We start from the raw sequence: 12,365 nt of genomic DNA, 5'->3' as shown, positions 1-12,365 counted from the left end.
TAGATAGATAGATAGATAATAGATAGATAGATAATAGATAGATGATAGATAGATAGATAATAGATAGATAGATAATAGATAGATAATAGATAGATAGATAATAGATAGATAGATGATAGATAGATAGATAGATAGATAGATAGATGATAGATAGATAGATAATAGATAGATAGAATTAGAGGGCAGATATCCAGCTAAGGCAAAGCAGACAGCTGCGGTCTGATATTTCTGGGAAGTGACATTGTTAATAGGATTAAGGGCTGATTTCAGCATCTGGCGCTGACACCAAGTTCTGGGGTTAATAATGGTAACATTGATAACATTGAACATTGTAGGAAAAATTCAATGAACACACACAGAAAAGTCCTGTATTTTGTAAAAAAAAAAAACGGACACCACCTTTCACCAATTTATTTCCTCAAAAATTCCCATGCCATATGGCTACTGCATTACTGTGTATGACAGGCAATCCCTGCATGTAAATGGTTTCCCTACATGGGTTCCTGCAGTTGTCTGGAGACACTATTCGTAAAATTGTAATTTTGTTATTTTTCCTTTCTTTCTTTTATTTATCCCACTGGTTGGACCTCAGGGACATGTAGCGTCACTTTCCCCCTTTTTGAACTCCAGTTCTTCCTCTGTCCATCCGCAGACCCTCCCTTTACAACACTTTTTTTACAATTCCTCATTGTCTTTTTCCAGGAGGGAACATAAAGTCACAAAGCAAACCACATGGACACTTACCACCCTGCCTTATCAAATTCTTAAGAATTATAAGAAAGCTTCTCATCTTAATAAATCTCTCCAAAATTAAAATGAAATGGCTCTGCTGACCTTGTCAAATGCTACACAGCAAAGCAAAAAAAAATGAGGCGAAGAAAACCGAAACTGATTTTATTGCATTGAGTAAAACTGCAATATTTTAGATTCTATTATTTGGATAGTCACGTAAAAATGGCAAGTGCTAGTTTCGTCTTTGTGTTTCTGATATTTTTGGAGGGCGTCAATATCTCACAATTAGGGACTTTTTGATTTGCAAAAGATTAATAAAACAATTTGCTTCCTTTTTCAACTTTTTTTTAGTAATCTAGTTTTTCCAGTTTTAGACAGATTAATCAATTGAAATTTAATTTAAAAAAATGCTAAATTTGAGACACCCCACTACATTCCTCCCCCCTTAACCACCTGTAGTAACTTGTCACTTTTCCTGCTGAGAAAGTTAAAGGCAGAAAAAATGACAATTCAGGGGTTTTATCCAATAATTCACGTTGATGAATTTGGAGCAAAAAAAATCTGTGAAAACCACAAGTTAAAAAAAGTGACTTAACCTTTACCCCCCCCAAATCTGCAAAAGATGAATTGGGCCCACCAAAAGTTTACAATATATATGTCTTAATCCTAAAATTCCTTTACCCTAAGATAAAGGGGCAAAAATGGGAAAGCAAAAATTAAAAGTTTATCTTTTATATTACACATGTTTTTTTTATAGAACTATCTCTTTATCCATTGTGCATTTTATGCATTTGTTGCACAAATTCTGCCTCTTGATGATTTCTAGATACCTACACACAGGCAGCGGTGGCAGGCAGGAGTCCGTGCCGCAGCAGGTGATGCTGTATTTTACGTAATGGCTGACGGTTGTGAAACTTCCATTCAAATTGCATTGAAATGAATTACCGCAGTTGCGGTGAAACCGAAACCCGTTCACTTTATTTTCACCTGAAAGAACCAAACATATGACAATAACGTGAAAACAGTTTGGCAGTGGAAGCCTCACATAGTCGACCCAAAATGACCTTAAAAACTTTCTTCTTGGACAAATTGCCAGATATTTATTTTGCATGGTAAAAACACACACCCTGCAATTTCAATGTCTACCACAAGATGGCATTGCATAGCAACCTGTGGTCATACAGTGCCATCTTGTGGTAAAAACTGAAATTGCAGGGTGTACGATTTTATCCAGGTGTTACCCCATCCTGTTTGATAATCTTATGTTGTCCTTGTACTAATACTATCTGTGTATTTTTTAATTTTTAGAAGTATAAATTAAGCTCCCTTACATTTCTGTCTCATGAAAGACTTGGCAAAATTCCAGAGTCGTCAGAGAAATCAGCTATTTTTCAGGTTTTCTCCTTCGGGAAATAGCAGAAATGAGGCAGAAATGCACACGCAGAAGACATTGCTATAGAAAAGGAGAGTGGCGACAACATTAAGTGTCATTGTTGAGTTTGTTTGAAGCACACCGGCTCCATCTAGTGGCTGAATTTATTTATCGGCACTAGCTTTTTGTCCCTCTGCTCTTGCTATCCCTTGCATCGAGAGGTCGTGATAACTAACGCCCATCGACTAGTCAAAGTCTTCATTAGCATAGCAAGCGGGGACAGTATTCTTGCTTTTTTATACCTTGTTTTTACTGATTAACGCTATACAGGGCTGGTCAGGCAGGAGATTTTGCTAAAGAGCCTGTAAAAGTAAAATGATTGGCAAAAAAACATGATTTTCACCGCCGGGTGAGGCTGGTATTTTTTTTTAGCCTTATAACTGAGGGGGTGTACTTACTTCTCTTTTGTGAGACATAAAATACCAATAAGCAGACATCATATTCAGACGCACAGGTTTCTTCTGTCCCGAGTTTTTCATTGAAAAAGGTTTGGAAAACTGGATGGTGATATATAACGCACCTCAAGCAACAAGCTAGAAAAAGAAGACGACAGACAAGTGACACAGATTGCTGTCAGTAAATAGGGACAGATTTATTTCTAACTAGTGATGAGCGAGTGTAATCGTTGCTTGGGTGGTCTCCGAGTATTTGTGACTGCTCGGAGATTTAGTTTTTGTTGATGCAGCTGCATGATTACAGCTACTAGCCAGGCTGAGTACATGTGGGGGTTGTCTGGCAGCTAGGGAATCCCCACATATATTCAAGCTGTCTAGTAGCTGCAAATCTTGTAGCTGCGGCAAGGAAAACGAAATCTCTGAGCAGTCACAAATACTCGGAGACCACCCGAGCAACGAGTACACTCGCTCATCACTATTTGTAACAAGACTGGAGCGAGAGCCGGAGAGATAGATAGATAGATAGATAGGTTGATTGATTAAGTTTTGCTTCCACAAAACGGTGCTGGCACATGCGCAGTAGCATCTGTCAGCAAACAATGCTCTCAATCTGCACATGCGCAGCCCACCGTGTTCCGAGGACCAGTGTGGGAATGTGCACCAGAAAAAGAAATTGTCGCTGTTGAACATAGCAACACTTCCGCACTGGTACATGGAACACAACCGGCGCCATTTTGTTGTAGCAAAAGGTTTTTTACCACAATTTTAACCCCTTAACGACTGCCGATACGACTTTTAACGATTGCAGTTAAGGGGCCTTATTTCCCTCACGCTCCTCCTTTATACACAGCAATTTTCTGCAGCACAGCTTTTCTCCTTTATAGTCGCCTCCTCCGGCAGCACCTCACACTTCTCTTCCATGTACAATTGAAAACACTTGATCCCGAGAGAAGTTGCAATAATTGCAATAAAGTGTATCGTATCGTCTTTGATGCGGCTGCAGTGCAGTGTAGCGCAACCTCCACCAGGGGGTGCTGGCGAGGGAAGAGAGACTGCACACTGACAGCGCAGCAACACTGAGCAGCCGCGCAGGTAATGAAAGAGTGGTCAGGTGAGCTGAGTCAGAACCTGTCAGGAGCAGAAGTACCAGAAGTAATAACAATGCATGTAGTCAGAGACAAGCCAGAAGTCAGGGCCAAACGGAAGCACGGTATCCAAAACATGAGACTCAAGATGAAGTCGGGGTACTAGCCAGAGAGTCAAAGCCGGTCAGGGAACGTGGTATCAGAGACAGAAAACAAGAGGCGGGGTTCAGAGATCAGGCCGAGTCAAATAGATTTTCAAACAAACCCTCAGAGGTGAGCAATGCAGTTTTCCACTCATCCCCCTCACGAATACGGATGAGATTGTATGCTCTCCTGAGGTCCAACTTAGAGAACCACCTGGCCCCCGACAATTGATTTTTCAAATCAAAAGAGGGAGGGGATAAGTGTTTCTTATAGTGATTTTATTCAGTTCTCGAAAATCAAGGCATGGGCGTAAACCACCATCCATTTTCTTCACAAAAAAGAACCCCGCTACCACAGGAGAGACAGATGGCCGAATGTGCCCTTTAAGGAGGCTTTCAGAGATACTCGTATACTCCTTCATAGTTGCCCATTCGGGGCTGGAAAGGTTATACAGATGGGCTTTGGGCAATTTGGCACGGAAACAAGATCAACAGCACAATCGAATGGGCGGTGTGCTGGTAGAACCTCAGCCCCTTTTTTAGAGAATACATCCTCAAAGTCCTTCAGGTACTCCGGAATACCCGCCAGACTGACGGATGACACAAATCCAGTAGTGAGGCAATTTTTACTACTATTAGGACCCCATTTAACAATGCCCGAGATTTCCAGTTTATCACAGGATTATGTAATTGTAACCAGGGGAACCCCAACACCAGTCCCGCAGGCAGATTGTCCATAACAATGGACACATGGGTAAGCAGCAGGCGGGGGTAGGAATGTATCCCCATGGTGCAGCACCTTTGGGCTATTTGCAATATGGGTGGAGTGTTCATGAAGGCAGGGTTTATCCCCACTAAGGGTTAACTGTTTTACTGTGTACTCCCTGGCCTTTTGTGTCACTACTTGACCTTATGTGTATACTATTTGTTGCACCTTATTACGGATTTATTGTTACGGGGCATACTCTCGTCCCTTGCTATGTTCCTTGCTGCGCCCTGTATTTGTATTTTGTGCGCATTTTTTGGTGTGTTTGTCCTTGTGTCAGACACCTTATCCTCGATTTCTACTATTGTTGTATATATTATTATATCTTTTTGTATGTTATTGTGTTAATAAAATTTGTCTTTTTTATATTTGCTATTTGTGGGACATTTTGCTCCGTTTTTGTTTATAGGCTCATTGTCCATAACAAAACATGAAATAAGTTCCTGGTGTGGTGTGAGGAACTCACTTTAGGGAGAAACTCCTCTGAAACAAATTTGATGACATTCTTAGCCAGAGGTGTTTTGTCAATGGCAACAATATGAATAGGAGTCTTCAGCCTAACTGTCCCTAACTTACACTTGGACACCGACTCAGAGTCAATAAAGTTCATGAACGACCTGCAATCCATGATGGCAGAAGTGGGCGCGGAGCCACTCCCACAACAAAGTTCCACTTCCAAGAAAATTTTTGAAACTGCAGAAAAAGGTACCTGAAAGTCTGTGTGACTTCCACGACAATCACCCAGACTCAGCCGCTTGGTAGTCGGTGGGCAGGAGGGGCAGTCCTTTTTCCAATGTCCGGGATCTCCGCAGTAAAAACACAACTTTCCTACATGTCACCATCTCCTCTCCTTCTCCTCGAGGTTGGCGGCCCCCATCTCCATAGGTTCAGACGGAGGCAAAACAACACGACCAGTAGGGAGCAACGGAACCTGTCGCTGTGTAACACCTCTCTCCCGCAGCCTCCGATCCAGGCAGATAGCTTCCTCCAATGAACTGGGAGGAGGATGGAGAGCCAGAGCGTCCTTCAGGTAATCTGACAGTCCACTTCTGAACTGACATCTGGGCGTGGAGTGATCCCAGGACACCTCAGTGGACCATCGACGGAACTCGGAGCTGTACCACTCAGCTGACCGCTTTCCCTGAACCAGACCCATAATAGTGTCCTCTGCCAACCTGACACGATCCAGTTCATCATACATAAGTCCTAAGGCCTCAAAGAACCTATCTACCGACACCTGTTCAGGGGCAGTAAGGGTCAGCGAAAAAGCCCAAGATTGGGGACCCTCCCTAAGTAAGGAGATAATAATCCCTACCTGCTGAGTCTCATTCCCAGATGATCGGGGTCTAAGGGAAAACAATAATTTACAACCCTCCCTGAACGTACAAAATTTATCTTTTTCGCCAGAAAAGGTGTCAGGAGGTCATCTTGCTTCAGGCCACGGGACGCACGCCAGCATCTCATTTGTTGCAGCTATGCCTCCTTTTCTCATGCCATATTGGCAAATAATATAATAGGAACACTGTTTGCTATATACAGACTTCCTTGAGAAAGGCAATGTATGCCGAAACGTTGGAACTTTGATGTCTGTTATCTTGTTGCTGGCTGCTAAATAAATTTATTTCTATTTGAGAGCAAAAAGTTGTGGACTTGTTGATGCCAAAGGTTTTCTTTATCATATTTAAATCTTTTTTCCTTCGGGCACCACATAAGTGATTGAGTGCATCACTCTTGATCTGACTATTTGAATCAGATCCTGTCAGGAGCAGAAGTACCAGAAGTAACAACAATGCACATAGTCAGAGACAAGCTAGAAGTCAGAGCCAAACAGGAGCATGGTATCCAAAACGTGAGACGTAAGACAAAGTCGTGGTACAAGCCAAAGAGTCAAAGCCGGTCAGGGAACGTGGTATCAGAGATGGGAAACAAGAGGCGGGGTTCAGAGATCAGGCCGAGTCATACACTGTAGGGAAACAACCAGGTGAACACTAAATCAGGGATAGGGATCGCATTTAATACAAATACGGGAGGCAGAAGGATCACCAGGGTATATGGGTCAGCTGCCCTAGCCTGGAAGCATGAGCTATCACTGACACTGTCCAGCAGACTGCAGAGGATTTAAAAAGCCCAGCCAGCTCCAAAACAAGGCCGAGGGGATTAGCCCGGACTAAGCAGTCCAGAGAGATGATAGCAGAAAACAAAACCTGAACTGGATCATGACACAGCCTACCTCTTCTGCAGCACCACACTTTTCTCCTTTAGACCTCGTTTACACGTTATTTGATCAGTATTTTTACCTCAGTATTTGTAAGCTAAAACTTGGAGTAAAACAATCAAAGGAAAAGTATATTAGAAACATGTCACCACTTCTGTATTTTCCTCCCACTTGTGGTTTTGGCTTATAAATACTGAGGTAAAATACTGACCAAATACTGAACGTGTGAATGTGGCTTTATACACAGCCTCCATCTGCAGCACCTCACTCTTCTCTATGCACAGCCTCTTACTGCAGCAGCACCTCGCTTCTCTCATTTTCCCCGACATCTCTCATTTTACCCTCACTCCTCTCATTTTCCCCCTCACTCCTCTCATTTCCCCCCTCACACCTGTCATTTTGACCTCACACCTGTTATTTTCAGATCACTCCACTATTTTCCCCTTACTCCTCTCATTTTTCACTTACACCTCTTCATTTTCACCTCACAACGCTTATTTTCTCCTCACTCCACTATTTCCCGTCACTCCTCTCATTTTCCCCTCACTCCTCTTATTTTCCCCTCCTTTCATTTTCACCTCACTCCTCTCTTCCCCTCACACGTTCACAGCAACGTCCTGTTATGGCCACAGCGGTGTAATCTATGAGGCTCCTCCTTTTCCCTTGACGTCATGCCTCACAGGTGCAACTCCATTCTAGACACGACGGAACTAGATGTGGCCTGTGCCTGCCACGCACTGATACTCTGAAAGCGGCGGCCCCGATTGTAGCTCGCAGTGGCTGGGACGTCGCAGCCGGTGAGTTTTGCAGGGCGGCTTTCGAGGGGAATGTGTCACCACCCCTGTGCGCTAACAACATGGGCCGTGTGGATGGGACTTTAACTGTGGAGTGAGTGTGGCTATGAGGAGTGGGCATGGCTTCATACATACACACACAGACACATACATACACTCAGCTTTATATATATAGATTTTAGAACATTTGTAGTCCACCTTGCTAAAAGTGGAAAATCCCTTTAAGACCTCCCTATATTACCTGAACTGGACATTTTTTATACACATATGGTGGCAAGTAACACATAGGGTAAAGAGTCTGCTAAAAAATTTGACAGCCCCAACAAACATAAACTTGAACCTCCCCTCACCTGCTCCTCAGTCACTGAAGGATCACAGATGAGGATCTTTAAGAAATTTCAACCACCTCTGTTGGACTTGGCAATGGCTCCTAATTTAGTGCGTTAGTGCGTAGCACTCAGTTTATCATACACAATGCTGTATGATGTGATGTAGACTATGCGGACAGAAAGACCATTATGGAGTGAGGAATGTCCAATTCCAAAAAAATCCAAACCCCTATGGATTTCACAAGATCTCTGACGTCCCTTGTGATATCTGGTACCAAGACATTAACAGCAGATCCTTATATTTGAAGCCTCCATGGCTCGGAGTTGTGTTTCCGGAACATCCCACAGACGGTCAATCGGACTGAGGTCTGGGGATTTCTATATACAGCGGGCTCTCACGGGGAGACGGATTCTTTAAGCCCAAGGTCACAAGGGCCACAGGTGTTGGTGCAGCAGCCAGATGAAGCAAACAGAACATGGACACGTAAAATGCAAACAAAAAGTTTAACAAAGTTCTGGAAACCACAGACAGAGAGCAAAGTTACTCAACGATTTGGACAGATAGCAGTGTTACTGAGGACCTCGGACAGGTTGCTGAATTACTGAAAACCTTGGACATGTTGCAGAGTTACTGAAGACCTAAAGGTACCTTCACACATAACGATATCGTTAACGATATCGTTGCAACGTCACGCTTTTTGTGACGTAGCAACGATCCCGCTAACGATCTCGTTATGTGTGACAGCGACCAATGATCAGTCCCCTGCTGGGAGATCGTTGGTCGCTGGGGAATGATCAGGACCTTTTTCTGGTCGCTGATCACCCGCTGTCATCGCTGGATCGGCGTGTGTGACGCCGATCCAGCGATGTGTTCACTTGTAACCAGGGTAAATATCGGGTTACTAAGCGCAGGGCCGCACTTAGTAACCCGATATTTACCCTGGTTACCATTGTAAAAGTAAAAAAAAAAAAACAGTACATACTCACATTCTAATGTCTGTCACGTCCCCCGGCGTCCACAGGGTTAAAACTGCTTTCGGCAGGAGCGCTGCTAATGCACGCGCTGCTGCCGAGAGCTTCCCTGCACTGACTGTCAGCGCCGGCCGTAAAGCAGAGCACAGCGGTGACGTCACCGCTGTTACTGCCGGCGCTGACAGTCAGTGCAGGGAAGCTCTCGGCAGCAGCGCGTGCATTAGCAGCGCTCCTGCCGAAAGCAGTTTTAACCCTGTGGACGCCGGCGGGGGACGTGACAGACATCATAATGTGAGTATGTACTGTTTTTTTTTTTACTTTTACAATGGTAACCAGGGTAAATATCGGGTTACTAAGCGCGGCCCTGCACTTAGTAACCCGATGTTTACCCTGGTTACCCGGGTGCTGCAAGGGGACTTCGGCATCGTTGAAGACAGTTTCAACGATGCCGAAGTCGTTCCCCTGATCGTTGGTCGCTGGAGAGAGCTGTCTGTGTGACAGCTCCCCAGCGACCACACAACGACTTACCAACGATCACCGCCAGGTCGTATCGCTGGTCGTGATCGTTGGTAAATCGTTTAGAGTAAAAGGTACCTTTAGACAGGTTGCAGACTTACTGAGGATCTTGGATAGGTTGCAGACATACTGAAGATCTTCCACAGGTTGCAGAGATACTGAAGACCTTAGAAACCACAGACAGAGAGCAAAGTTACTGAACGATTTGGACAGATAGCAGACTTACTGAGGACCTTGGACGGGTTGCAGAGTTACTGAAGACTTTGGACAGGTGGAAGACTTAAGGTACCATCACACTCAGCAACTTTCCAACGATCACGACCAGCGATACGACCTAGCCGTGATCGTTGGAAAGTCCTTGTGTGGTCGCTGGAGAGCTGTCACACAGACAGCTCTCCAGCGACCAACGATGCCGAAGTCCCCGGGTAACCAGGGTAAACATCGGGTTACTAAGCGCAGGGCCGCGCTTAGTAACCCGATGTTTACCCTGGTTACCATTGTAAATGTAAAAAAAAAAAACACTACATACTTACATTCCGGTGTCTGTCACATCCGCTTCCCTGCACTCCTCCTGCATCCTGTGTAAACGCCGGCCGTAAAGCAGAGCGGTGACGTCACCGCTGTGCTCTGCTTTACGGCTGGCCGGCGCTGACACAGGATGCAGGAGGAGTGCAGGGAAGCGGACGCCGGGGACGTGACAGGCACCGAAATGTAAGTATGTAGTGTTCTTTTTTTTTTTTTACATTTACAATGGTAACCAGGGTAAACATCGGGTTACTAAGCGCGGCCCTGCGCTTAGTAACCCGATATTTACCCTGGTTACCATTGAACACATCGCTGGATCGGCGTCACACACGCCGATTCAGCGATGTCAGCGGGTGATCCAGCGACAAAATAAAGTGCTGGCCTTCTAGCTCCGACCAGCGATGTCACAGCAGGATCCAGATCGCTGCTGCGTGCCAAACACAACGATATCACTAGCCAGGACGCTGCAACGTCACGGATCGCTATCGTTATCGTTGTAATGTTGTTCCTAGAAGACTGATGAAAGGAAGCAGACAGAACTCCAGGGAAATGATAATGTCTGAATACCTTGTAAGCCATAGAGAACCATTAAGATGTCCTGGAAACCTCAGGCAAGTAGATAAAGTCATGCACTGTTAGGTAGCAAGGTTACTGGAAACCGCAGACAAGCATGTGAAATACTCTACTGACAGGTAGCAGGGTGGCTGGAAACCATAGACAGACAGGAGATGTCATGATCAATGTGGACTGGAACTGTGCACAGACAAACTAAGAGAGTTACTAGCAAGACTCAAGAGGATGTCATGGGGAATACGCCAATAGCTACTTGTAAAGCCCAACGTGGAGCACAAGAAGATCCAATAGAAAGAGGCATGGGCATAACAGGAATTTGGAGACAAGATATCTCCTTGACCTCTGCCATGTTCCTCCGTTCTTGACCAACGGAAACTGTTGAATGAGGCTCTGTCATTAGGGAATTGGGCTACCATGAAAGAGGTCATGGGTCTGTACAACGTTAGGTGTCACATCCACATTTTCAGCAGAACATCAACCCATCACTCAGCCTCCACCATCTTCTCATGGTGTCATCTCTTCTCCAGGTAAGTGACATTCATGGATCCGCTGTCCATATGATGGAAATGTGATCCATCATACCAGGTACCGTCTCCCATTGCTCCTGGTCCAGTTCTGATGATGTGTCAGGGGTCCGCATGGGTGCTCTGACCTGTCCGCAGCTATGCCGCCACCACATGAACATTAACCTGCGATGTTCTGCATGCTCTGACACCGTTCTAGAAGTAACTTTTTCAGTAATTTCTACTATAGTCACTAGTCAGTGGAATTGGGTCAGACATTTCTAGTCCTCATCCCTCCATACATACCAATGAACCTTGGGTGCCTATGACCCTGTCGCCAGTTCACCTACCCAGTACGTCCAACCTTTTCGACAAGTGTCATTGTGCTCACGTTACTCATTTCGCCCTCACGTTATCGGACCGGTGCAATCATCTACTTTATAAATGGCTGACGGGAATGAAATATGTAGAATAGACGGTATATATCACTTACCTGCGGCCATGAGAAGACAGACGACGCACGCTGTTACGACAGGACCCCTCATGCTAAGCTGGCAGCCGTCTCACCAGCTTTTCTGGAGAGGATGCTTGATTACATCTGCTGCCGCTCCCTAAAGAGCAGGCAAAGAGCGATCTCAGTACAAAATTTTCTCTGGAGAAATATTATTTCTGTATGTCCTCATAGTGCCGAAGTGAAAATGTGCAATAACAGTGATCAAATTTCGCTGCTGTCGCTGAGTTTGTTGTTTAATCTTAATATTCCAAAACTTTGTGAATCGGAAGAAGAGGTCTAAGGGGTAACGTTTCTCCTTTTGGAAAGTGACATGTCAAGTCTGGCATGTCAGAGTGAGGAGACTTAAAAGCCATGCAAGCTCCTCTGGGAAATTTAAATATGCAAATTGCATCTTCCGAGAGAAAGAGGATCAGAACTCTAGTGCCACTTATTGGAAGCAGTGATCCTAAAAGTTAATATCGACCCATGGCATTTAAAGGTACCTTCACACATAACGATATCGTTAACGATATCGTTGCTTTTTGTGACGTAGCAACGATATCGTTAAGGAAATCGTTCTGTGTGACAGCGACCAACGATCAGGCCCCTGCTGGGAGATCGTTGGTCGCTGAGGAAAGTCCAGAACTTTATTTCGTCTCTGGACTCCCTGCAGACATCACTGGATCGGCGTGTGTGACACCGATCCAGCGATGTCTTCACTGGTAACCAGCGCAGGGCCGCGCTTAGTAACCCGATGTTTACCCTGTCTGTCCCCGGCGCTCTGCTTCTCTGCACTCTTAGCAGAAAGTTCACAGACTCTAAACATCAATAAAATGTTAGAACATCTAAATTAATCTATTACCAGCAGGAAACGCCCGCTGAGAGTATAAAG

At 44.8% G+C, this 12,365-nt stretch overlaps 1 protein-coding gene across 1 annotated transcript in view; it reads right to left on the bottom strand.

Annotated features, from left to right (window-relative positions):
* Positions 1-11,594, bottom strand: part of LOC138652160 (phospholipase A2 inhibitor and Ly6/PLAUR domain-containing protein-like) — a 16,045-nt gene extending 4,451 nt beyond the window's left edge. The window contains exons 1-3 of the mRNA XM_069742930.1: positions 11,474-11,594; positions 2,563-2,697; positions 1,567-1,719 (exon numbers count right to left, since the gene is read on the bottom strand). Of these exons, the coding sequence (XP_069599031.1) occupies positions 1,567-1,719; positions 2,563-2,697; positions 11,474-11,525 (340 nt within the window). The 5' untranslated portion in view covers positions 11,526-11,594. The remainder of the gene's footprint in view (positions 1-1,566; positions 1,720-2,562; positions 2,698-11,473) is intronic.
* Between the last annotated feature and the right edge of the window lie 771 nt (positions 11,595-12,365).

Source organism: Ranitomeya imitator, chromosome 10, assembly GCF_032444005.1.
Source record: "Ranitomeya imitator isolate aRanImi1 chromosome 10, aRanImi1.pri, whole genome shotgun sequence".
Lineage (NCBI taxonomy): Eukaryota > Metazoa > Chordata > Amphibia > Anura > Dendrobatidae > Ranitomeya > Ranitomeya imitator.
This window is presented reverse-complemented; position numbering and strand designations above follow the sequence as displayed.